Source organism: Sycon ciliatum, chromosome 8, assembly GCF_964019385.1.
Source record: "Sycon ciliatum chromosome 8, ocSycCili1.1, whole genome shotgun sequence".
NCBI lineage: Eukaryota > Metazoa > Porifera > Calcarea > Leucosolenida > Sycettidae > Sycon > Sycon ciliatum.
In genome coordinates, this window is record NC_088650.1 from 24,783,490 (window position 1) to 24,811,347 (window position 27,858).

The 27,858-nt window shown below is 47.3% G+C and overlaps 1 protein-coding gene across 3 annotated transcripts; it reads left to right on the top strand.

The window, feature by feature from the left end:
* The first annotated feature begins 1,550 nt into the window (after positions 1–1,550).
* Positions 1,551–26,842, top strand: LOC135822453 (uncharacterized). 3 transcript variants are annotated; one of them, XM_065335224.1, is made up of 19 exons: positions 1,551–1,619; positions 8,056–8,247; positions 8,476–8,535; positions 10,069–10,139; positions 10,797–10,995; positions 12,704–12,807; positions 15,188–15,272; positions 16,216–16,290; positions 18,425–18,520; positions 18,992–19,078; positions 20,309–20,400; positions 21,243–21,362; positions 21,784–21,844; positions 22,198–22,308; positions 22,626–22,690; positions 23,419–23,490; positions 24,226–24,328; positions 24,761–24,827; positions 26,095–26,842. In XM_065335224.1, the coding sequence occupies exons 2-19, from the start codon at positions 8,107–8,109 to the stop codon at positions 26,205–26,207; spliced, it is 1,722 nt and encodes a 573-aa protein (XP_065191296.1). In that variant the 5' UTR covers positions 1,551–1,619; positions 8,056–8,106; the 3' UTR covers positions 26,208–26,842. The 3 variants fall into 3 exon arrangements, with proteins under 3 accessions (XP_065191296.1, XP_065191294.1, XP_065191295.1); XM_065335222.1 differs by lacking the exon at positions 1,551–1,619 and adding an exon at positions 6,329–6,537; XM_065335223.1 differs by lacking the exon at positions 1,551–1,619 and adding an exon at positions 6,329–6,494.
* The last annotated feature ends 1,016 nt before the right edge of the window (positions 26,843–27,858 follow it).

Genomic DNA, 27,858 nt, shown 5'->3' on the forward strand with positions numbered 1-27,858 from the left:
TCGCGAACTGAAAAATGTTTGCGAACGCGAACGCGAATTTCGTCTTGCTAATCCTCCGTAATAAAGCAACTATGTTACTTCGCTGCGTAGCAGTGCCACCAGCCACATTCGTGACAGTCACAACGCGCTTAACGTCGTCTTCTGCGATAGTTTCAGCAGGTAAATGCTGACTCGCGTCACTACTACTGACAGTCCCACCATCGTCGTCAGAATCTACTTCGGATTCCATTTGGGGAATATATATTTATTATTTAAAGGATTTCCCAAAGGCAAAGGGAGGTCAAGGTCAAGGTGTGTGTGTGTGTGTGTGTGTGTGTGTGTGTGTGTGTGTGTGTGTGTGTGTGTGTGTGTGTGTGTGTGCGTGCCTGAGTGTCTCTGTGTGATACATTTAGCATTCAATGCTGGTGTACTTTGTCGCGCTCGGCGTAGTTCTTTCCACATTGTGTTCTGTATGGTACATGTATAACGCATACAGTGTAGGTCCACCTTGCCAGTCTCCTCAATCCTCATGATGGCTCCTGGCCCAAAAAATGATTGAACTTGTGCAGGTTTGCAGCGAAGAGACCACTTGCCAACAGTAGTCTGCTTTTCGATGGACACCATGCGTCTCAGAGACGCCTTTTAGGAAGCAAGAGCACTCCACTCCCACTGTTGGCAGTAATATAACTGGCCAGGGGTGTCAGTAACTGAGATCGGATTTCTTTGCGCCGTGTGATGGTCGCTGAATGCCCATTACCGGTATTTTTGACTGTACATCATGACATGATGCATGATTGTATTCTCAAAGTCAAACATCCAGAAGTACCAGTGCATGTCTAGTGTACATGGATAACGTTACTGCAACTTTGTAAGTACATGTACTCGTACAGTGGACTAAGCATCTTCTACAGTTTGTAGGGCTAGAATACGGACACCCTCGGGTACTAAACATGCCATGGGAAAATGAAACGGAATGAGGCAAGGCAACCGGGTCCGAGGGCTACATGTAGTGTATGTTACTATGTAGGTGATTCTTTGCGTAATGTTTAGGTGTATGGCGTACATGTACATGGGCAGGGTGGGGCCGGGCCCAGGCCTACAACAGGCAATGCTCCTGTAGTTTAACCGTTCAACATAATGGTGTGCATACAGAACAACACGGACAATTAAGGCTTGTTTGCTGCTCCTTCAAGTTTCATGCTCTCGCAATCATCAGGCAACATGAGCATGGGGTGTGTGCATACATGTTACGTTGTTATGTTGAGGCAATTCACGTATGCCATGGCCGGCGTTGTAGATGCTAACAGGAACTTGCGATCGGGGGCAGAGCGCAGACTGTAACAGTATCCTGTATCTGCGGAGTGCTGGACGTATACCGGTAGTTGACTGGTTCTATGCCGGCTTGCGACTGTGCTACTCGGTCTTGGGTGCCAGGGACTGCGGAGATTGCCATGGCTTCCTCTGCCGCCGCTGCTGTTCTAGCTTGCCTTGGCGCGACAAAAGACGCTGCTCGTCTGGTTTGAACCAGATTGTAGATTGGTCTTGGCGAAAGGCGTACTTACTTGTACACGGCGCGGAGCGACTCAGTCAGTTGTGGTATTCGAGTGCTGAGCTTCTTGCTGGAAGAGTACTACCGTCAGGTATGGACATGTATTATTATGTGCTGATTGTGGTTGAATTCTGTGTGCAATGTACGTGTGTTTGGCTCGAGGTGCATCCTCCGTGATGTGATTCCGTTGGTACTAGTTGTGCAGCTATAGTCAATGCATTGAAGTTGCTCGCCATGTCTTTTCTTTGGTGAAAGTTGACGTTCACCATGGATCGTTCACTGCATTGTAGTCACGGTCAGATCGTGTTGATTGCCTTTTGCGGCAAGAGCCTGTTGTGCATCCGTGCAGCCATGCCTCCGAGATTCACAGTAGTCATGGTTAGCAATTTACCGTTCACGCTATTATCGACGGACCACGTGTACCGTTTTCTGTGTGTGTAACACACACAGAAAACGGTACAGGCGACGTAGGGCCGAAGTTAGCGTGAACGGTAAAATGTAACCATGTCTAGTTACTACCAGGGAGTACATGTAGTACAATACCTTATATGGTATTGTACTACTCCCTGGTTACTACTACTAGTATCTGCGAGCAACTAATTACTTAACTGTAGCGCGGAATTGCACCTTTCTCACTTGTTGTTGTTGTATAATACATGTATATTGATAGTGATAGCAATAAAGAGAACAAATTCTGCTGTCATCGCCACACTACAACAAAGTCTTTATTGCTATTATAAAATTGTTGTCTCCGCGTCGATTATTTACATATTGATAGTGGGAATCCAAAACACTTTTCAGTGTATCCTTTCACAATGTCTAAAGGCGAGTAAAGCTTCTCTTGCATTGCACTGCATGCGTCCGGATTGATTTGACCATAGTGCCCCAAACTCATGTAGTAATGAGAACCCATGGAGAAGACTGGATCAGAAAGTAAAATCCGGTAGTACTTGTCCTCGATTATGTCTTATAGTTACAGGCCACATGAATTCAATGGAGACTTCCCGTCCTAACCCATTACTGCCCTGCAGTGCACTGGTGTTGTCCTGCTTGCTCCACATGTACTGTGCATGAAGGTGCCATGAAGAAGTATGGTCGAAAAATTCCAGTTTCGCTGAGGGGAAAAACGTCTTGTTCATGGCACTTGCAGTTGATATGTGCTCAGTCTAGTGAGCCGCGATAATCGTATACTGGTTAGACCTATACGATGTATAGTGTTGCCCTGCAACATAAGGCATCCCCCTCTCTTCCCAGGCGCACCACCCTTGCCTCGATTGGAGATCTCTTGTTTGCAATGGCTGGGATTTACTTTGAAAGTCTTTCTCAGACCGCTTACGGGAGGAAGCCTGGGATCAGAGTCTGAGCAGACCTCGATCTCAGGATCTTCGCTGTGATCCGAATTCTCCTCCGAAGACTCGACTGAGCAGCTGACTGAGCAGCTGACGAAGCGCAAGTTCGCTTCGCGAAAAATCCGTGGAGAGTTTGTTGGCTGCCTGCCCGCTTGGGTGGGCGGTGCGCCATTCCCTTCACCGACTTAGCTACACAAGTTCGTCAACTGAACACTAATTTCAAAACTAAAAGTCAACCAAAGTCTAAGAGAACAACTATTCCGTGTTCAGAAGAACTTTCTTACCTGACACTAGAAACTACTTGTCACAGCATGTGCAAACACTTGCGCAACTACCCACGTGCATGCACTAAAAAAAAGAATCGAAATATTTGAGGGGAGGGCGCGCGCCCACCGCGCCCTCCCCTAGATCCGCCTCTGGGCCAGACGGTGCCACAGAGTGCCTGCCTGAAACAAAAACATAGAAGATAGTATGCGGCCATGACTATGGAAGACTAGTTTGTTCGGACGGCGTGTGAAGAAGAGATTGGTGCGGCTTCGGCGATACTTGGGGAATTGGGTGTTACTCCCTTCATGGGAGCTCGGTCCTCAGCGTTTGTTCAGCACCTCAGGTGACCTCCATGACTCGCGGCGACACTGACTCACGCTGCTATCTGGTGTTCACAAGGTGTTTGTCGCGCTGGAAACAGAGCATCTCTGTGAGTTTGTATCCCTGGTGATCATCGGGTTAGGTCTGGAGAGCAATATAACTATAAGCGGTGCTCTTCAGACTCAATCTTCCTCAGCCTACTCAAGCTCAACTCACGAGGGATGAATCTCCCGAAACACTGACTGTGTACTGAGCAGGGAGTGGTGCTTTCTTGCAGGTTTGGCGAGTGGAAGGTTCGATGTACTTCTGGTGCGCTCTGGATGGCAGCCGTGAGTTAGTCAAGAGAGAATTCAAGTCGGGCAGGAAAAGCGCGAGCTCCCATGTAGGGAGCAACACACAATTCTCGAAGTATCGCCGAAGTCGCGCCAACCTCTTCATATCCAGTCAAGTCGGTATTTTCGTGGTCTCCAGGTATCCTTCTGAGTGAATGTCTTCTCTGGAATGTGCAGGTCACAGTAGTTTGATCATCTTGAGTCTGGGTATGATGCTACTGTAGTGTAGAAGCAGGGGTGTCTGTGTGGTGCGTGTTGGTGTTGTGCACGAGGTGTGCGTTGGTGCTGTGAGGTGTGTGTTGGGTGGATGTTAGTGCCATGGCGGCAATCGGAGGATGCAGTGATGTACACGTGCAAGCCAAATAATTGCTGCTGAAATTTAGAAAGTGCATGATCAGGTTTCCTGAACGGCTTATACTTGCCCGTTTCGAGGTTGCATGTTACATCTAGGTAATTAACGACCTTCAGGTTCACCGCTATCGTCACCTTCAGTCCGAAGGACTGAAACACAGCGGTTATGTCCTTCTGCACACGTTCCGCAGATGATCCCGGGGTATTCCTTAGCACGGCGAGTCCACCGTCGCGGTATAGACCCATATTGCTCTTCAACTTCGGTCTTGTCTACGTGCTGAGCTAGTTTAAAGAGGATAAGGATGCCAACCAGTTCATAAACCTCTGCTCCGTCGAAAGAACCCATGATAGTTACGTCGAAGAGGCTGTCGCTGCGTTTCTTGGCCCATGTCCTTTCACCCTGGAATAGGAGAGATTTTCTTGCATATGATATTATTCCTCTGTCCTGGACTGTGACGGCTGTATACTGGCTGGCGAACTTGAGTCAAGCGCTTTCTCGAGGAGCTCTTCGGAGATCGACGGGTAAAACTCCACGACGTCGAACACGACGAAGGTGCATTCATCTTTCCCGTCAATGCCATCAAACCAATCTATGACCGCTGTTGAGCTCCTCCACAAGTTTACGGTTGTAGCGGTGCGGACATCCTTTGTTATACTCTCTAGAATAACCTTGCTGACTTTCCCTACCTCAGACTTTGCCGGATTGATGAGGCGGCACGGGCGGTCGTTCATGCGTCTATCCTTGTGGTCTTTCAATGTGATAACAGCTTCGGCTTGGGCCATGACTTCTGTTCTATCGGCGATACCCAAGTCTCGCGCAATCTTCTTAGGCTTCCAAGTTAACCTCTTCATAGGCTTTATCAGGAGCGGTTTTGTAGTTCCTCGTGACATTATCGTGCATCGCGGCTTGCCATACTGGTCTTTGGTCACTCTGTGTCGGATTCTTCGTCTTGTCCGCCTTCACGATGATGTCGTCGCTGGCTCACATGGTCTGTACGTCTTTTCTCCGCCTTTCTTGAAATTCGTCTGCCACTCTACGGAATTTGATGTTAGTGATTAGGCTGGCCGTTATGTCGTCTTCGAAGTCTCGGCTCCTGATCTAAGCTAAGTATCTGGGGTGGCGCTTTCCTACTTCTAAACCCGAAGTGCTCTCCCTTGGTTTCGTTTCCGTCTAAACTATAGAGAGTGCTAAACTATCAAAGGAGCTGCTCTAAGTCTAAACAAAAGCGGGTAGCGATCCACTGCATACAAGTGCTCAAGTTGTTGTTGCTGAGGCGGCTATCCCCTGTTGAGGTCGATAGCCCTGCTCATTTATATCATGTTCTCATATTTTCTGCTTTTCTTGTCATTCTTGCTTCTTGTGTTTGTTTGTTTTCCTCTAGTTTTCAACTTTTCTTGTGTTTGCAGAGAAGGCGGAGAGCCGGAACGCAGAACCCTTTTTTATATTTTTTTCACGGAGAAGGTGGAGAGCCCGAACGTGCGTGCCTAGCGCCTGCCTTTGTAACTTTTCGGGCCATACGTGGCATGTGTAGCACTCTGCTCTCTGATTGCTTCTGCCTTCGTTCTGCCACAACACGCACAGCTGCCCGTACACGTTCCCAGTCCATAGATTCACTTGCTCTGCCTAAAGCACGCACTCGTTATGGCTTATTCGCTTTGAGCTTTCTGGCTTCTGACCGCTGGAATTCTCTTCCAGCTGACATTCGCTCTTGCTCCTCGCTTTCACTATTCCGCAAATCTATACGTGACCACATAGGGTACCCTGTAAAAAGGCCTTAGGCCTGTGGGGATTGCCCTATTCAAAATTTAAATAATAAATAATAACTTGTTTATCCTCATGACTACCGTCTGAAGCACATCAGATAGATGCATAATAATAATGATAATGACCTTCCGGAATTCCACACCTAAACAATTAATAATATTGGTGCGATTTTGCATGACCGGGATTGAGGACAAAGTGCTCAATTCCAAAAAAAAAAAAAAATTCATGTACAGTGCATGCTGGCAACTGAAATCCGACCCCTGGGCGGATTTCAGTTGCCAGTACTGTATGTACGTGCGTAGATCTGTACGAACTCGTACTACTTTGTAGTACTGTATCTAAAAAATCATCATGCGCCATCGCGGCTTCGGATCGTGTCACTGAGCTGACGCGAATTCGAACAGCTAATTTTGAAAATAATTGATGCGACCGTGGTCACAAGTCACTGGTAGGTCTACGTGGTGGTTGCAGAGGGGCTGGACATTAGATTGGACACTGCTGTTCCGTAGAATACAGCCAGCTTGGTAGCCTTGTCAGCTGGAGAAGTGAAGCCGTTCGGGAATTACTAGCACCCACATCAAGTAAGATACGAACAACTGACTGGAAATTTGACGTGCAAATACTGTAAGTCAACAAAATTAATTATTCGGCGCATGTTTATTTTCGGCCATTTCCGGCCTGGGCATTTTTGGCCTAAAATTTGTTCTCGCCGAAATTTCACTCATAACCTGTCCCTGCGGGAATTATTTGCGGAAAAATTCTCGAGAACTCGCGCAAGAAATTGCGGCATAAAACAAGAAAAAATGCGGCAAAAAGTGCGGAAAGATGCAGAATTTGCCGGGAATTCGCGGAATTAGTTGCAGAAAATTGCAGATTTGGGCCAAATCACGAAATTTGTTGCATCCGTAGAATCGCTATTTGCGCTGTAGATCTACTCGGGAGTACAGGTGGAATCCTGATAATTCTAAAGCTCGGGTGCGCAGGCGATGTGTGCCTCCCAACTCTTGGGGAAGCCCCTGGGTAGAAATTGTGACACCTCAGAATGTGCCGATATAATTATTACGACTTTTCAGATTCCTGGAGATGCTTTCACTTGTATAAAGAACAAGAGTTAATTTAGTCCAAACTCCCCAACATGCACTCTCCAGCCGACCTCATGAACCATACCAGCTAGCAACACGACTCCAAGATGTAGGTAGTGGCATAAACTCCGAATCAGGTCAATTCCGCACCGCTCTCTTACCCCACCTGAAAAATTCACTGACTTACGTTGCTCACTGATCAAATAATTATGCAATCTTTCCTCTGCTGTCTTAAATCCTACTCTATTTTTCTTTTTTTCTTTTAATCTTTTCCTTTAATACATTTGTGTGCCTGTAACTTTAGTCGATCTCATGTAATAAGGCAACACTGCCTGTTTGTTATTCGACGTTAAATAAACCAATCCAATCCTATCCAAATGTGCTGTGCGCTGTGCATGTGTGTACATGTAGATCAAGCAGGGACTGTCTGGTTGGGCTTGGGTGCTCTGGACTAGCGTATTGAGCAGTGAGAATGGCGTTGTGTCACTGTCAACACAATGGAGTACATGCACATCCTGTGCTGTGGACATAGAGGGCCTTGTTTGCAATTTCGCAATTCCGGGAAAAGTTGCACTTGGTACCTTTCTGAGTCGAATTCTGACATTGTCCTGAGCGATCATGATGCGGCATGATCTTGATCCAGAGTGGCCGGGATACTACCGGAAACGACCCAGATGCAGGTTCCACCTGTCAGTGTTTGTGGTAGGGGAAATTTGAACTATCTTTGGGCCGTTTCCTAAGAACTCTCCAACTCCACTGCAGCGTTTCCGTTCCATTTGTAAACATTTCTATTCCCCGAACAGGCTCTCAGCTGCACTAAATGAATGGAAGGATTGCCAATATTTCACCCATTGGGCAGCATCAGGGTATTCATATCTTTGCGCTACCGTATTTCACCGGTTATCGACCTTTTAATGACCTAAAACCGACGTAAACAGGGGAAGTCGACTAACAACCGGCATATAACTGCCCTTTAAACCGGTAAATCGAGGCCCCAGATTTGGAGGTCGACTTACAACCGGTAAAATACGGTATACTATGTTGTTGTTGTTTGCTGCAGCAATAGCATTACTGTGCTGGCAACGACGACGTCATTAGCGGCAGGGTCAGGATGTCGTCGGTGCGAGCCCTGTGTGATGAGTTCTGGTCATGGCGCATGTCCGAATACCCGGAGCTGGGCACGGCCGTTGGCCACCACGACAACGACCACCGGTGGGATGACATGTCGCAAGAGACTGTTGGCAAACGCAAGGTGAGGCTCGTAGGTAGTGCAACGACCAGCAGTCTTGGAGGGTTATCTCGGCATAGCCACTATTCCACTGGCATAGCTTCTGAATTCAAGCAATACTGTGATGAATAAGCGGGTGATTGGAAAACAACAATAACAAGGACTGCATAGCGCAGAACAACACATGCTACCAGCACAGCCTGCTTGCGGACTTTCCAGGATGTTGTCTCTCTGCCGTTTTGGTCCCTCCAGGAATTTTGCCTTGGATTTCTACCGCGGTTGAAGCAGGCAGCAGAATCAGCCCAAACCAAGGTATGGTGGTCAGTTACTGGTGTTTTTCAAGTGAGCGTTTGGCTTATCAATGTAGTGGCTGAAAAGAATTCATATGACGTTAAAAACGATTTCTGGAGAATGAAAATCAAGACTCCACTGCAGCTGTACTTACTGAACTATCGAAACTAGAGCCAACGAACGAACGAATATTCTTAAAAATTCTAGTACTTGTTGAGATGAGCTGCAGTAATGGCGGTTAAAACCGGCCCGGGACTTGAAGCAGCGATTGCAGCATTGATACTGGTGAAAGCAGCAACTAGAGAGAGAGACACACACCATCAGTGCTGTGTCCATATGTTCAGACCACTTCTTCATAACGTTGCACACATATCGACGAAGTGTCCAGTGTAGGTAGCGTAAGAAACGCTCGCGCTTGATGACCGAATATCGGTTGTGATCACGAGTTCATCGGGAGTGTGCAGCACCGCCATCAGTTGCTGGTGAAGCTGCTCGTAAATATACCAATCCAATCCAATCCCATCCATGGACTCTGCAGATAGCTGCCGTGTTGTCTTCAGATGCTACGGCTGGTGCTATCCAGTGTACCCAGTGCCCATGTTACACAGTCCTGTACAGTTGTGCAAGCTGAAATTTGATCCAAATTGCACTCTTGGCGCCCGGTACTTGCGCGGCATTTGACACCCTGAAAGTGATACGAACGCCACTGGATGTATGAGACACCCTGAAAGTTATACGAACGCCACTGGATGTATGAGACACCCTGAAAGTGATACGAACGCCACTGGATGTATGAGACACCCTGAAAGTGATACGAACGCCACTGGATGTATGAGACACCCTGAAAGTGATACGAACGCCACTGGATGTATGAGACACCCTGAAAGTGATACGAACGCCACTGGATGTATGAGACACCCTGAAAGTGATACGAACGCCACTGGATGTATGAGACACCCTGAAAGTGATACGAACGCCACTGGATGTATGAGACACCCTGAAAGTGATACGAACGCCACTGGATGTATGCGTGCATGAGCACAGTCATGTAAAGGTCTACTCTCGTTAGTACAATATCGCTAACCTCATTAGTAGACGACGATCCGAAATTCCCCGGCACCTGAAAGTCGTACATGCAAGTCCGGATAGTAGATAATACTCGTTACAAGACAAGCATTTTGAAGCCCCGAGGTTGTCTACTAACAAGGGTAGACCTGTACTGGGAATTGGTCAAGGGCACTAGCTTGCCACTTTGGGTCAGATGTGCATTCAGCAGTACCGCCAGAAGCAGTTTTTGATTGGTCCGGTAGTATCATGGCCGTTCATACAGTTTGTGTATCGATATGGCGGGTACACATGACCTCCACAGTAGGTAACACGTGTCGGTGGCCGGAAAGTTGGTCCGGTGATAACCTGACCAACCGGACCAGTTCCGACGGGCCTGCGTTGCGTGTGCATTGTAATGACGCTGATTGGGATTTGCAACGTCCTGTCAAATGGCCGTGGCCACCAAACTCTTCTTCTTCTCCTGATTTTCTTTTCTTTGCTGACCAGGCAGAGAAAGACCTTGGCTTGCTTCTTACAAGTGAGATTGAAGTGTTCGTAGCTGGCCTGGTGCATAAAACGTAAGCAGCACCATTCTCGCGGTTCTCAATGATGTAACCAGTGCAATCATGTACAGTCGAATGTCACTTATCCGACCACTTCGGGAATCAGGCATGTTGGATAACCGAATATGTTGGATAACTGATATCATTTTTTGTGTGCATATATGGCTGGATTTCACTGATTTATGTACACAATACCCAAATATATTCATGCATATTCATGAATTGCTCCATGTACACATACATGTACATGTACATGTACATGTTAGCATACTTGACCACATCTACATGTACTTCAAGTAAATGCATATCACACCGTAGAATATACAAACAAACAATTAAAAAAAAAGCTTTACTGTTGAGAGTAATAAAATTACCACTCCCGGGCTTGTCGGATAACCGACGTGCTCGGATAACTGGCGACCGGATAAGTGACATTCGACTGTACTACTAGTACTGTGCATATTGCCTGTGTTATGTTATGTTTCTGTTCAACCGAAACCATTTGAGGTGGGCTCTAGGGCAACGTTAGTGAGGTTCTGGAAAACGAAAAATGTGCAGAAAGTTTCGCGACTACTTCCAGGTGTAGTGAGAGTATTTTGTTAGTTTGTCAACACACTTTCTCATTTGTCTTGTACCCTGGGCGCATATGACTGCTTTGTTCCAATTGTGCAGGTATTTATTCGCCATAAACGGCATGGAAGGCCCGCACATCGACCACGTCCGCACATTCTCCTGGATGAAGTTTGAGACGGCAGCGGACTACGAGAAAGCTCTGTCGCGACTCGACTCGTTGCCAGCTAACCTGCAGCAAGTTGAAGCGCTGCTGACGACCAGCATTGCGGAGAGTCGTCTACCCTCTGTTGTTTCAATGGTAAGTATGGGCAAACTGATCTTTAAAAAGGCGGTTGTGAGCAGGGGCATCGGAAGGTATTCGACATTGGTGCGGCCATGCATGGATGGATGGAGGGTCCGGGGTCCTCCGCCGGGAATGTTTTTAGAGAAATCGGGCCCGAAAAGCCCATATTCCATTGCTTCAAAAATCCCAAGATGAAATTGCTGGTGCGGCTTTGGCCGCACCTGCCGCACCGGTTCCGACGCCCTGATGAGGTGACTACAGTACCTGACCATACCGTATTTCCACAAATAGTAGGCCGGTCTACTATTTTTTCAACCTCGTCCTAACCCGGCCTTATAATCGAGGACGGTCTTGTATTCGAGGACGGTCTTTTATTCTTTCAACCCAGTTTGGCCCCCGGTCTTCTATTTCTCGCCACACAGTTTTACCCCCGTTCTTCCATTTTCTTCTACACAGTTTGAGCACGGTCTTCTATTTTTTCCCACAGTTTGAGCACGGTCTTCTATTTTTAACACAAGAACAAATACCGTAAAAGTCCGTAAATAAGTACGTATTTACTTTCGAATTTAGTGACCACACCCGTACTAACTTTCGGGCGGGTACTGACTTTCGGGCACGAACAAACTTTCGGACCTGACATGTGTGTAGTGGAGAAGTCATTTTCATGTCGATGTACATGCTACGTGCTGCATCTGCGCACCGTACCGGTACTTATTTCGGGCAGTATGTTTATCGGGCTTGACTTGACTTCAACAGACAGAGCCAAAAGAATGAAGGGGGTATTTCTTTCGGGCAGGTACTTATTTACGGACTTTTACGGTACTCATTTAGTAGGCCCGGTCTTCTAATCGGAGACGGTCTTTTATTTTTTCAATCGCCCCCTGCCCCGGCTTTGTATACGAGGAAGGCGTTGTATACGAGGACGGCCTTTTATTTGCGGAAATACGGTATCTCTCGTTAGAACATACTGAACTGTGCTAGGCACAGTCATCCTGCATGCTCTTAGGGATGAAGTATGAATCTGGATGGGGGAGGTGGCTTCTCTGGGGGTTCTGAAATAGTACTGTAAGTACACTGGTGGCAAAAATGAAATCCAACCCACTGAGTTCAGGAGACTCTGATTCACTGCATGGCCCTATTGCTTGCAGTGCTAGGGCTGCGCAGCGCACCCAGCTGTTAGACCAACTGGGTTGGATTTCAGCTGCCACCCGTGTGTAGTTCTGATGTGGACACCGTCACAAGCACAGTTTTGGAGGATACATGGTGTCACCTCTCCAGTCCAGACCTGGCGGTAGATTGTTGTGCTCTTGGACCTCTGTCTCTATGTATGTATGTAGCGCCTTGCAGTCCTCTAGCATTCTCCTGGCTAGGACAGATCACTTGCCTGGGAAGACCTGTTCCACGGCTGCCCCTGCTGTACACGGCTGTTAAACAAGACGCTATTGTCAAATACAGTCTGGCCACTGAAGTCTCTTGCTGGCCGAGATAGATAGGAGATGTACTGGGAGTAGTTTGTGTATGCATTGCCTGCCGGTATGGTTAGCTACCTGCACTGCTCATTTCAAGTACAACACGGCAAATAGATGTTTGTGCGTATTAAACCCCTTGCCTGGTGCTCTGTACTTTGATGTACTAGTACATGTACAATGTCTTGCTTATTGGTGTGTGAATCTGCTGTTTGGACGCTGTTTGTTTTATGCAATGCTGGTTGCTTTCTCTGCAGAAGGGAATAATCGATCAGATTAATGAGCTGACTAGTTCAGTTGACAGCAGTGGGTTTTATAAGCCATTCACAGCAGTTCCATCCTCCATCGAGGAATCAGATAGGTATGTCCAATGAAGTAGTCTGTGTGCTTGGTTGCCATGGTGTGTGTGTGTGTGTGTGTGTGTGTTTGTGTGTGTGTTTGTGTGTGTGTTCGTGTGTGTGTTCGTGTGTGTGTGTGTGTGTTCGTGTGTGCGTGCGTGCGTGCATGCGTGTGTGTGGTGTGTGTGTGGTGTGTGTGTGTGTGTGTGCATGTGTGTGGTGTGTGTGGTGTGTGTGTGTGTGTGTGTGTGTGTGTGTGTGTGTGTGTGTGTGTGTGTGTGTGTGTGTGTGTGTGTGTGTGTGTGTGTGTGTGTGTGTGTGTGTGTGTGTGTGTGTGTGTGTGTGTGTGATTCCCAGTTTGGGGGGGGGGGGGATTTTAGGGGGTGTCACCGTTTTGCCGGTACGATAGCTAATTGAGTCATCTTTGCAAGATTCCTTTTGAATCTCTCTCCCGTCTCCCGAGCAGGCCCATAGCCATGGTCAACGGTGGACAGCGTTGTTGGTGTACTGTGTATACTGACACTTGACGATGCTCGTCGGATAGCATCTACACTGATCATAGCTGGAGACTCGTTCTGGTCTCTAGAATCTTCTTCCAGCTGCACTGCTGTTTGTTGATGCGCCTCCTCGTCAACTACTGGTATGTCCTCAGTGGCACTGGCACTATTGGCGGTGGCATCCACTGAAGTCACTGAGGCTTTCTGCTGCTGTTGCTGAGCAGCCAGAATGGCGGATTGGGACTGACGCTTTACTTTCTCTTCTTCAAATACGACTTGGTCGACAGCTATCTGCGCATCCTTAAAAATGCGCCATGACACATTAAATTCACGCTCCCACTTTTCTTCTTCGTCGTGGGACGTCACATCTTTCTAAGTCGTCCGGGACATCGAAAATCTCATCCTGGATGAGGAGGATTTCCCGTTTCAACAGTACGGCATCGTCAATCTGGGACTGAAGCCTCTTTGGACCAACCCTTACGTCCAAATAGCTTTCTGTTGTTTTTTCTAAAATGTACGCAGTACATGTACATGCCTTGATGCGCTCGTACCTTCGCATTCCCCAACATCGACGCTTCTGGGCGTCCTTGATGGCCTGCAGGCCTTTCTGGAAGTCATCTTCCTGACTTTTGGCTGTAGCACAACCTCTACTAGTGCTACTCGAGTCTTCACTTGACATCCTGGTCACAGCACCATGTCACGAATGGACAAAACGAGGAAAAAGGGTGTCTAACATACTACTGCACTCCAAGGCAGTTGTGGCTGCGATCACAGTACTGTACATCGTCTCCATCGTGAGAACAAATTGATCATAACCTGTACCTATCAAGTGCTATTATCGAAAGACATTAAAAATAACACTGTAACGTAAAGAAGGTCTAACCAGACACAACTTGAAAACTAGAAAAACTAAAAAACCAGGCGAAGAAAAAAAAACGTTCTCTAAAACACGGTAATAGGCCATTTACACGATGTGTAAAGACTTGCACGTGTGTGACCAAGATAACACTGGCAAACCGTGATCCAGTTCACACGATGCTGGGCAAGATTTGCAACCGTCAGTGTATCCATAGTGACCTCATGAAAATGCCGGGAAATGTTAAATTTTGAATTTTCCTTTGTTCAAGCACTGCATTTGCAGTACGCACTTTCAATAATCGACACTTTTGCTGGCGTGCAAAGATAATCGTGAGCAAAAGGGCCTAGTCCAAGATAAAAATCAGTTGCACGCGTGTGTCCAAGTTTATCGTATCCGAGTAAATAAAATATCCTTGGAAACGGTACGATAAAAGTGAGTTTGCATGTCGTGTGAATGGCCTATAAACGGTTATGACGTCAGGCGTCCAAAAGGAGCGAACGTTTGAACTCCCGTACCAACTTCCAACAGATATGGCAGCTGGGGTCAAAGCATGCATACGCGAAATGTGTACAATAATGCACGAAGTGGGAAAAGCGGGTCACATGTAGAGCTAGGAGAGATTCACTACACAGTTCACTCATGCCAAATTAGGGCCTAGAAGAAAACAGCAAAGCACCCTGTTACAAATACAATGCCGGCCGTGTGCCGTAAAACACATATCAAAGCAAATTCAATAGTTCATGACTGTGCAGTCATGACAACGTGACCAGTTTATTGAGGTTATGCGATAACGTCAAATCCACCACATATAGGAGCCAGTTGGGGTGGCAAAATGCCCAACGCGGGTACAGAAACCCCTTATATAGAAAAAATTGGGGTGGCAAACGTACTGTATGACGTGTATCGCATAACCTCTATAGCAGTGGGCAAGTACAAATGGTGTTCGCTTGTATGTGCGCATACGTGTGTGTGTGTGTGTGTGTGTGTGTGTGTGTGTGTGTGTGTGTGTGCGTGCGTGCGTGCGTGTGTGTGTGTGTGTATTTGAAGGCAGTCTCTGCAAGACCGGGCCCGGGCAACCATCGAGACGGGTGTGTTCCCGGCATTCAACCAGTTGGCTAAGTTCCTGGAAGAGGTAAGTGGATTGTAGACTGGGACATGTATGTAGATGGCACTTCTCATTCCTTTTCCGTTCTGTCCAGTTTGCTTCGCTTGTACACATTCATGGATGCTGGTCGTATTGTTGTGTTGAATGGCTGAAGTGTTGTCAACGGAGAATAGAGTCTTATGCCATGTCATATGACATATCACATGATAATCACGATGGTGGAAGCCAATCATGATGCATTGAGCAGGGCACGTATAGCTGGTTCTTTGCCCTGAGAAGCGCTCGACCGGGCAGATATTTGTGATATCTACCCTCCTAGGCAGGCGGGTAGGTATTGACGATACGTGCCCCCCTAGGAGAGCAGATATTGATGATATCTACCCGTTTATTTTATTTTTTAGAGCAAGCTCTTTGCCTCTCTTGGACTGTGCCAAGCATAGCGAGGAAACCTCATTAGTGCAATGAACACCCAGACGGTTGCAGTTTACACGCAGTGTGATTGACTGTCGCCATAGATTGACTCATGTGACCGATTAGAGTGGCGCGGAAGCTGCGAATGTGATTGGTTTTGTCCGCTGGATGCATGTCATCAACGCAATCAAAACATTCGTGCTAGGGCTCGACCAGCGAATACATGCCCTCTGAGCTTCGCTGGTCGGGTTTGTATTCGCTGGTCTTGCCTTCGTTCGTACTCATGATTGATTCCATTCATATCTGCAATGCCCTTGAATAGAGTTTGCTGCACCCTGGGAATGTCCTGGCTACGAACGACCTACTCGAAATCCTAAGTCAGCCCAAGACCACGCACATGTAACGCCAATGTGATAGGTATGCCGTGTACTACGCTCAGTCATGTATTTACTAAGCAATACCGCCGTGTTGCTGGCTAGGGCTTCGTTGCAGTTTGACAGTCTGAGCTGATGACGATTCCTGCCTGTGACATTCCTGCTTGTATTCTCTGTTTCTCTAGGTGTACATACCGGCCTGTCGCAAGGACACGATTGGATGCCATGCGCTTCCTAATGGTGCACAGCTCTATCAAGATGTACGTCGGTACCACTGGCATATACCATTGTAGGCTTTCCGTTTGGCGTGCATGACTTTGTAGACCATACCGTTAGGTGCGTACCGTTAAGTGCGGCTTATACTCTGATGATCAAATTAACGGTGATATATGTAAATAGGATGGATGTCTGTATTTCGTTGGAAAAAATGGGGGGGGGGGGTGCGGCTTATACTCCAGGGCGGCTTATATTCCGGAAAATACGGTAAAAATCCTCTGACTCCCCACCGTGCTTGACATCGCCTTCAGGGCACGTCCTGCAAGGTACGGCGAGGCTCGCAAGCCAACCGCCAGGCGTAAGAACTCGAATACCACCACTGGTTCGGTGGGCGAGGCTCTCCACAGAAACCGGTGGAACTTGCAATCTCCAGGTCGAAGGCGAACTTGCAAGACCATCTTGGAGATACAGTCGTCCCTCTCTAATCCGGCAATCCGGCACCTTTTGCTACGGCGTTTTCTGCTGGATTAACGAGGGTGCTGGATTAAGAAATCCTGCCCTCTGACCCAGCCCTACCCAATTGCATGCATGCATCATACGTCAAAACGCAGGGTTTTTCCGTGTCAACCCAAGTATTTGGTGCACGGCTTTATACTCTCAACTGTTCTCCAGGAATATACACAGTGATAAAGTAAAACAGAGAACATGTTCACATGTACTCTTGCACACACACGCACACACACACACACCTGAAAATTGGCAGCACACTTCTCCTTGCTGTCAGCGAATTGTGAAAATATAGCAGTCAGGTCTGCAGCAGTGATTGTGGCACCGCAACTCCAGTCAACTGAACTGAACTCTGAACTGACTGAAGTGGCCCCGCGCGCGCGTTACTGGTTACTGGCCAGACTGGCCTAGCCTGGCCTGGCAAGGAGTGCACCTGTACGGTACGCGATTTATGACCGCCGGATTATGAAATCAAACTACGTGCAGTTTGAGCGATTCGTTTCAAAAAGTCACTGCCGGAGGCGGAATTCAAGTGCCGGATTAAGATGTAGGAATCGAACGAAAAAAATCGGTTTCGTCAGAAAGTGCGCCGGTTGGCAAGGGTTCCGGATAAACAAGTGCCGGATTAGAGAGGGACGACTGTATCACCAGCAATTGCTACAGGATAGGCACAGAAACGTAGCAGGACTTTTACCAAGTCATTTAGTAGCTTTTGGGCCGGTGCACATCTTTAAAAGACAGTCTGGAGTGGGCCGGAAGCAACCAAATTTGGCCATCTTCATCCTCCCCACTGAATCTTCATCTTTGGCTTTCTTGATGGGCGGATAGTCTTCGTTCACTGAGCGTACATAGAATGGATATTTTGGCGACAATAATGTTTGTGATAGTTGTCCATCAAGCACTCTGTCTGCGTGGTGGCGACATGCACACCGACATTCCCTTTGTCACCTTCCTTATCGGAGCAGCCAGTAGCCAGTAGCTTCTCTCCTGTCGAGCACACTGCTTTCTGTTTTCCATCCATCTCATGTTCGCTTTTTCCGCGCATTCTTCTATCTCTTTCCGTCCACTGTGTGCAGAGCACTACCCCTCACCATGTCTGTGGTTGCTTTCTTTATCAGAGTGGAAGGTGGCTTCGCTTTTTCCGCGCATTCTTCTATCTGTTTTCCGTCCACTGTGTGCTGTGCACTGCCCGTTGCTGTTGTGTCAGAAAGGCTATCGCCTTTGCTCCTTCCGGGCTTACTGTTTTAGTTTCCTGTCCATCACATTCAAATAACTGGCTGTGTCTCATCGGTAGGACCTATGTCGGCAGTGCAAGGTGCTGTGGGTTCCCCTTCTCTTGGCCCGGGTGAGGCGCTACAGTTCGGAAAGGGTTCGGGTGGTTCTGTGCGCGTTTGCCTCTCTGTTTCCTGCGCAAGCCGATACGGTCTCATCCGTGCAGCGTGACGCAGCAACGCAAGATGACACACTCACATCCTTGTTGCGTGGAGCGGCAGCGCAATCTAGGGAACCTGGCTTCAGCCTGGGTTCAGGGAGGGAAAGAGAGAGGGGGAGAGGGAGACACATAACATACACGTCCTGAGCTCTGTTCACAAGCAAGGTCGCTTACTATTCCCAGGTGATGCACTGAACGCTGCGTTTGTGTTGTGAACATGTTGTTGTTGCTGCCACCAGAGCTTGTCTTTCCACACGTCAACGTCGCTGACAGCGCAGGAAGTGCACGATATTGGCCTGGCCGAGGTCAAGCGCATCCGTACTAGCATGGAGCAGGTATGATCATGATTCAAACTGAAATTCCACGGTCACCTTCTAGTACCCTACTGCCTCTGTAGTGTGAAGTGTGCAATGTACGGTTAAAACAAACTGGAATATAGCATTTTTTGTCTTCATTGGGCAGTGGGTATTGTACGCCGGTGTGACGTTGACACCAGAGAACACAGTATACAGTTCAGGGTGGCAGTATCCTTGTTTTGTTTCCTTTCCTTTGTGGGAGTACCAGCAGTGCTGCAATGTTGTATTGTGTTTAGCCTGCGCCTGTTTCACAATGAATCAGGAGGGAGACCGGGAGAAATTCTTGTCCTTTGAATGTCCCGGTGTACACGTATAGTTACTCTTTTGGTTTCGGACTCACTTTCCAGGACTAAGTTCTGTTCAGACAAGCAGTAGCTGTATGCTGGGGTGCGTTTTTCTCCGTAACATGTCGACATTGTGGGTTCATTATGCATTCCTGCTTCTTTGTAGGTACTCCAGGAGGTCAACTTTGCCGGGACATTCCCAGAGTTCCTCAACCACCTGAGGACAAATGACAAGTTCCACTTCAAATCCAAGGTCAGTCTCTTTTTATAATTTATTTTTTGACTTACATGGACTCCTGGCATGGCGAACTATTATTAGTAGGAAAAGTTGCCACAATAGCATCAAGAGTGCATAAACAAGAGTATGCAACTGTGGTTATGGGCCAGTGCGCGGCGCGCTGCCTTCATTACGTAACTTGCCTCCATCACGCTCTGAAAGCATGCACTCAAACCCACAATTTCTCGTACGAGCCCATCCGTTTTTGCTCGATTCATTCCAGTACCTACGCGATCTCTAAATTTTGGCGCGTGAACTCCAGTTCCGTACGAAAATTCATTTCAAACCAGAGGGGAAGCGTAGTGTTTGATTTTCCGCAGTGCGCGGACTGCAGCTGAATGATGTAATGAAGGCAGCGCGCCGCGCATCTGGCCCATAGAAAAGAGATCACAGTTGCATACTCTTGTTTATGGACTCTTGATAGCATGTATCCAGCAGGATGGAGTGGGTAGAACCAACGAGGTATTAAGCTGTGTTCATAACTGGGGCGTGTATGAGTGAAACCATGCGTTTGTGCGCAATTCTGCAGGCGTTTGGGGAACATGCGAATGGAAACGCGCCGGAACGGAAATTCCATGTGTTTTTCTGTGCATGTCAGGCGCATACTGGCGTAAATGACGTGCATGCCAGTCACTTCCACTGGCGGGGTCAAATAATTAGTACTCAAAGGCGTAGCAGGACCTTGAACATGATGTTTTCTGTGAAAGCCTGAACGCTCGTTCGGGCACGCATGAACGGAAAACGTACTGCACACATGAGCCATTCCGGCATTATCGACATTTTTCATAAAACGAAAAAGTTTAGTTTTGACCCTAACCCCACCCACCCACCCCTCTGAGCGAAAATATATTGACTTGACAGCTAGAACGAAACTTATTTCGTTTTGTGTATAAAGGTTGATACTTATGGACGGCCCCGTATGACAGGTTTAGTGTTAAACTTATACATAGCCACATTTCCTAGCGCTCACGAATCTGAGAAAGAACCTAGTTCATGGCACCACAATGCATCTTGTTGTCAGCCCCGTACATCTTCAACCTATTACTTGCCAATTACTGTGAAACAAATGTTCATCATGTGAATCCTAATTTCTCTTGAGTGTGTCTGTACATATCACTACATACACATACATGTACATGTATACTGCAAGCAGTGGTGTTATCGTCCCGAACTCTCTTGCTATGCGTTGTCGTTTGTTGGCTTCAGGAAGAGCTGATTGATTCTTACAAGGCCGCGTGTGCCAAGATTCGTGTCCTGCTGCCCAAGATCTTCAAGACAGTGCCCCAAGTTGATTGCGAGTAAGGGCAGCCGCTGAGCTAACGTTCTCCCAGCATTGCGTCTGTTTAGAGTATGCATGTACTTTCTGATCTACAGAAAAATCTGCCCTAACCGTATGCCCTTGGTGCAGTGGAAACTGTCCTGATGCGGAATTCCGCTTGATCCAGGGACGCACGTTCGATCCACAGCACATCGGTGCATGAAATTCGTCCGGTCATTACAGGATTCCGCTTGGTACAGGGTCCGGCAAACACAGGTTTTACTGTGTTTTGGAAACCGACCGCCCAATCAGTCAGAGCAGAATACTTGGCTAGAACTGGTATTGTGATGCCCATCCACCTAGCTGTATTCTGTATGAGCAGTGGTATTTTTTTTAAGGATTTTTCGTACTTAGAGCACTCTGGCGCTAGAGCAACGCGTCATCTTATTGTCTGTGGTGCCTCCTTTGCACCATGGTCCTTTGCACCATGGCCGGTATTTCGGCTTACTTAAAGCTCGTAGCTGTACTGATGAGGCCTATATGGCAAAAAAACAGCTTGCTGTCTACAGCATTGAGTACTATTTGAGCACCAATATACATCTACATGTATGACCACTAGTTCTAGGTAAGCCAGAACGTTGGTACAGATTGATTTCTGTACATCCAGTCAATGCGAAATCTATTTCACATCCAGGAAAGCGGCAGAACCAAAGTCAAACTGGGTACATTTCTGGAAAATTTCGGCTTTCCTGTGTGTGTGTGTGTGTGTGTGTGTGTGTGTGTGTGTGTGTGTGTGTGTGTGTGTGTGTGTGTGTGTGTGTGTGCGCGCGAGTGTGTGTGTGCGCACGTGCGTGTGTGTGTGTGTGTGTGCTATTTTTTCAGTATTGTGCAAACACCTACAGGAGCTGACCGTGTAGCACCGGCTGCGTACTACCTGGCACCACCTGAGGACGGCAGTCGACCAGGAACGTTCTACCTTAACACGTATAACATTGAGACACGGTCAGTCAACAGCCAGGTTTAGATTCTCGTTAACGTGTGCATTGCTTGTGGCATGTGCCTGTTGCAAATCAGTACAAGTTGACCCACACACACACATTCTCGAACTCCGGGTAATTTGTACGAGGTACATTGTATACCTCTGGCTTGCAGTTGCATTCATTTTACTATTACAGTATCGACTATTTTGCTATTTTATTGACTACCAATATGGCAATATTGTCTTTGTTTTCTGTAATATTGTATGGGAATGTGAGAACTCTAGTTTCAATGCGAACAATCAGGGAATCTAGGTTCTCGGCCCATTGCTCATGACAAGCAAGGTTCCAGGTTCAAGCCCTGGTGTGGTTGGCATTTTTTCTTCGCTTTTCTGGCAGTTCACCTCTGTGTTAACTTATATAATGTTATTTGTTTGTTCATGCAGGGCAAATTATGAAATGATGGCTCTGTGTCTTCATGAATGTGAACCAGGACACCACTTCCAGGTACTCAATGTATAGGGGTGCTGCAATTCTCACCATGTGGTCTCTCACTCACTCTCTCCTCTCCTCTTCTCTCCTCTCCTCTCCTCCAATCCCATCTCTACTTTGCAGTTTGTCTTCAAGTTATTGTACAGGGCTGTGAAGCCTTCTTCTGATAATACACGTGCTCAGTCCAGGAAACAAAATTGCATGAGCACGAGGTGCATAGTGTGCGTACTGTTTCTACATGAGGCTACGTCTTCTCTGAGCTCCACTGTAAATCGCACTGAAGTATCTCCACGAAGTGCTAGCTCAGATTTGGGTTGGGACTGGAGGCCTAAGGAATTTTATGATTTTCCACTGTGTTCTTTTCACAGACTGTATTTGCCATGCAACAAGATGAGATGCCGAGTTTTCGCCGCCACGTTGAAGATTCGCACTACTATCAGGCACCAGGGCGGTTTGCGCTGCACACCGCTTACATGGAGGTATGGCCCGGTTCAATCGAGATCAGTAGCAGGCCCTAAGATGGCAGCACGCCTGTGCCTGCGCGTAAAACACGTGTGTGTGTGTGTGTGTGTGTGTGTGTGTGTGTGTGTGTATGCTCCATTTCCGAACAGCCACTGTGTGTGTGAGGGGGGGGGGGGGAGGGCTTGCAATTTCACTGCCATTACAATGATTGCATCATCGCTGTGTATAGTCTTTAACTTCCTTCTAGCCCAGTCTAGCTAGAATAACATGATTCGAAGCCAACAAAGCACTCCAGTACTAATACTTCTGTTTGCTGTTTTCTCTTGTCCTTCAGGGATGGGGTCTGTACTGTGAGTTCCTTGGACATGAGCTCGGTCTCTATGACGACCCGTACATGAGGTAACTGGCCCAGGCTACACGCTGTGCCTATGGTAACTGCTATATGGAGTCGCACGTTCGGTTCTTTGCACTTGGCAGTTGGATGTGGGTGAAGTGAAATCTGCTGAGGCAGCCTTGCAGCTAATCCCGTGACGTAATTATAATTGTTAGCGTGCAAAAGGCACACCGGAGGTTTAGACTACGTACATAGAACATCCAGTACAAAATCACATAAAACTTAAAAGGCAACATTTTTCCATGCCTGCATTCAGACTACACATTTTACATGCAATCATACAGGCAACCTTTGACCCTACACCTTATACGCTATTGCGCAATGGACCTGGGATGTGTGAAACGAAAGCAGCCGACAGTCGTACCCGGGTTCAAAGTTTGTACAACTACCTAGTGAGAAAGTACGATAAATGCAGGAGAGTTGCCTTCTACAAGGGTTCGCACCCTGCCTGAAAGGATTGGGCAGCTTTTTAGGCTTCCCGCCAGATTCTTGTTGTTGTCTTGGAAACTTCTATGTAAATGTGACTTTATAGGCTGTTTTGTACCTAGTCTGAAGAGGGCCTTACAGAGTTTGTCGCAACTCAGAGTTTCTTGCACAATGCAATCATCAGGCGACTCGTTAGCATGGCTGTGTTACACAGTACTCAGTAGTTGTGGCTTGCTGCTTCCCTATACTGTCACGCATAGCTCTCAGCCAGTATGTGTATTATGCATGTGTGTCTTGTCTTGATTAGATTCGGCCGATACTCGCTGGAGATTCTCCGTGCGTGTCGTCTTGTTGTCGATACTGGTATGCATGTTCTGGGGTAAGAATGCTTTATAGCTGTGTGCTGTCATAAACAACAATGTGTCCATTGTTACTTGCAGCTATGCACATGTGGCGGGGCGGGGGGCATAGCTGGTCCACCAATTAGGGGTGCATGGTCGAAGTACTGTATTCTGGAAGCAGTTAGTACTGACAATAGCAGCAGGTTTGTTATTGGACAGATGTATAGCAATGCAGCTACATCTAGCTTCAAGTACAATAATATTGGACTTTGCACAATGGCACTCGGTTCTGGGTTCACAGCAGACGCTAATTCTAAGGAGTGACTAGCTACTTTATGCTCGAACAATTATTCGGTTCGGTGGAACAAAAACACTTGAAGACAATGAGTGGATGAATGTACACTTTATACGAAAGAAACTGGCACCGCTTGAGTCTCACTCGGCGTCACCATTGCTTAGAGCTCAGTTCACCAGAATTGGCAGGTCGTAAAGTATTTTTTTTGTCTGGAGAAAGTATTAGTTTAATACTGGACTAGTAACTACCGTACAGTCAAACCTCTTTAGGACGAACACCAATGGACCGATGGCATTTATTTGCAACAGCGGGAGTTCTTCTTATCCATATTTTATACCCAGTCACAGTGAGTACACAGTTATTTATGCAATGGAGTTACGAATTCTAGATCACATCTAAAGCGAACATTTGTCTTATCAATGTTCTTCTTAGCAAAGTTTCACTGTACTAACGTTATGTACCGGGTTGCCCTTCACAGCTGGTCACGGCAGCAGGCAATTGATTTCGTGTCGGAGAACTCGGCCCTGTCTCTGCACAACGTCACGACGGAGGTCGATCGCTTCATCACATGGCCAGGCCAGGTCAGTGAATAATGGCGGGTGTGTTGTGTGTCGTGCAGTAGTGGATCAGAATGCTTTTCTGGAATTCACTTCTGATGCTTTGTGCCTGCTATGTGCCAGTGATATATTTGTTTTTAACCAAACGTGAGAACAACCCTCACTGCAATGCTGACTTGTGTGGATCTGCGGCAGTGTGTGTGCGCACGTGCGTGTGTGTGTGTGTGTGTGTGTGTGTGTGTGCATGTGTGTGTGTGTGTGTGTGCATGTGCGTGCGTGCACACGCACATGTGTGCGTAAATGTGTTGCCTGGAGCGCCTTAGTAATTTTGTTAACGTCCGACTGTGGTTTGTATTGTCCCTTAGTCTGATTTGAATGTGATGTGTGCTGTGGATGGCAAGAAGAGTCTCACTTGAATTAAGTCTTTGTCCGGTTTCTCTCACACTCACACTACAGGCCTGTGCGTACAAGATAGGTGAGCTGGAGATACAGAAGCTGCGCCGTGAGGCAGAGGAGAAATTAGGTAAGCCCCTTGACTTCCTTCGTCTACCCTGTCGTGTGGGTGTGGAACAGACTTGTTCACTGGTACAGCATGGTTGTGTGTGTGTGTTGTCACTGTGCCTTGAGATGGTGGGTTGATGCTGTACGACTGCACAGTCGACCAGCTATTTTGTGCAATCATGAATGTACATGTTTTTATCTGACCTGCGTTGTTGATATTCGTTGAGCGTGACGACGTCTTTTGTCTCACTTCATGCTGATCTTGTTCTCATTCTGTGGAGGGAATGGGAGGGGGGGAGGTAGGGGTAAGAGGTGGTGCGCACTGAATCACGTCAGGCCTCATGAGTCTGTGAGCACCCGGCACCGCGCTGCCCTGCCTTGCAAACACTTAGCTTTGTACTGGCGTCGAGCACTGGCTCGTTTACTATAGTGCGTTTCAAAAGTCCAGACCTCTGGTTTCAAAAAACCGTTAGGCCAGCATCTATATCACATAAAATCTGTGATCACTTTGTGCATAAGATTTCCGAAATTGGGCGTCTTTTATCCAATCGCTTTGGCAGGCAGGCACAGTGGGATGGTTGGTCTAAGACCATGATTGAGAAACAGAGGGTACCAGGTTCAAGTCCTGCTCGGAAGCGGAAGGATTATTTCCAATTCGTGGCCTGGCACGAGGGAAGCATGGATGCAGCGAATGGGATTTTCGGTCTTTGACCACTTTGTGGTGGGTCTGATCTACTCACCTCCCACCGCTTTAGGAGCTGCATTTGCGCCTTGATCCGCAGAGGGTGGTGGCGTCCCAGCGGATGTGGAAAATTCAGTCTCCAGCCGAGTCTCACGCAAACGGCGAACCTTTTTTTTTTAAAGGAAGTTATATGAGAAAAATTGCAGGAGCTGTGTGAGCAATATCCTGAAGAAATTTCTCAAAAAGCTCAAACTAAATTTGAATTATACGAAAAGTCTAGAGGTCTATACTTTTGAAACGCACTATAGGCCGGATTTTATCGAGCTTTGGTGTATTTGGGCTCAGGGTGTGTGGTGTTGGATTGCGATCTGCATTGCGTAGCGCCGCAACCTTCCTGTATTTGGTTGCTATTACACAATTATCCCGTAACTCCCTGTGAAAGTGTGCTGATGGTGGTGCTCTCTCTCTCTCTCTCTCTCTCTCTCTCTCTCTCTCTCTCTCTCTCTCTCTCTCTCTCTCTCTCTCTCTCTCTCTCTCTCTCTCTCTCTCTCTCTCACTCTCTCTCACTCTCTCTCTCTTCCTCTCTCTTTCTTTCCCCCACCTTTAGGCTCTAAGTTTGATGTCCGGGATTTTCACGAGGTGGTACTTGCATGCGGCCCCGTCCCTCTGGATTCTCTTCGGTCTGCCGTCGAGGACTACATTGCATCCATGGCAAGCTAGAGCGTGCTTTACCAAGTACACGACTATCACTTTGCAGTTCGACAAACTGAATTCCAACTACTTAAGTACAAATCTTGGGTAATCGGCCAGTTCTGTGTGGCCTCATCGCTACTAGTATCCAGTATCCACCTATACTCTGTCCATGAACCATGATAGTGGTGTTGTGTGACAAACTCACCGGATAATAGCGGATTCCATTTTCTTGCGAGGGCGACACGAAACGTGTGTCCACTGTGGACTTTATGCTCACAAATTCAAGCTACTGTTGTTGCAACATGCTCGATCTTTTACAATAATCGGCGCGCTGGTACAGTTATGATTTTTTAGTATACCGAATACAGGTGGCATGAACACTCATGTGTTTCTATTTTTGAGGCTTGTTTCTAATGAGACTGCACCATGCGTGTAGTCTGGAAGCAGTCCAGTCTGTCTGTGAGTATCATCGTCCAGCCGAATGGCTCACCCATGCATACGGAATCCTACTTGAAGGCTAGGCTAGGAAATCACCGTTAGTCTGGCATGCAATTGAGTTTGGACAAGATTAAGATTGTAATCGCTTGGATGATTCCTGCTGCTTGCTGGCTTCACAGCAGGGATGCGATTTGTAAAACATGTTACTACTCCCTGCTGCTTCACAGTGCTGGCTTCACAGTGTGTTGCCAAAGTGTGCAGTAAGTAAGTGCTGTGTGAAGGGTTCTATGCATGCTGTATCATGCGTTGTACTATGCTAGCCAGCTTTTTAAAACAAGACTATTTTAGTTAATATCCGAGGGATGCATGCAGTGTCGACGTAAACTATTGTTCCCTTGTACAGAATGCTGTTGACATGGGCACTAACTTCATTGCATACAATTTATGCAATTGAGCTAATATAGCGCCATCGCCTGATGCTTTCTTGCTACTTCTGACCATGATCCCCTGTTCAGCCGGGCCCTACGCACCTCACACTGATTCTCCAGGGACCCTCACGGTGGACACCTAAGACATTATCCCACTTGTGGTTGGTCACATCATTACCCCGCTCTGCTTAGTAGCTATTACCACTGCAGTTGCTAGCACACCTCCACATTCCCCATTATGTTCCTAGGCCGTGGCCCTAGTCTGTATCCACTACCGTATGTTGGCTGATGATCAGCTCGTATTGCCATGAAACTCGGAGTAGCAGCAGAGCAAAGTTTCCTGTCCGATTGTGAACTTGTGTTTCATTTCAGTGGTACAATTTTGTAAATCTAGATGCACAACGTACTATTAAATAGGTCTGTGGTAGATCTACACTATTTAGACTACACATGATGGAGGACCCACCTTGACCTGCGATAGAAGTACTTTATTAGTTCAAGATGATCATTGCTTCCACCTATGTCCTTCCAAGCCATGGATGCATGGTTCCCGTCTAGCCAAACCAGTAGATCTACCGGTGTACAACATGCATGTCAGACCCGTAGACCTACGGGCCGGCGGGTAACCCAGGCATAAGGCCATCCAGAATTAATTCGTTGTTTCGGGTCACCCGACCGACCGTCTTTTTTCACCCGACCGCAATTTTTTTTTTTAGTGCATGCAAATGTGCATGACTACAAGGACTTAGGTACCGGTAGACTATGTACACACTCGACCCAAAATATAGCAGTCCAGACATCGACCTCAGAAG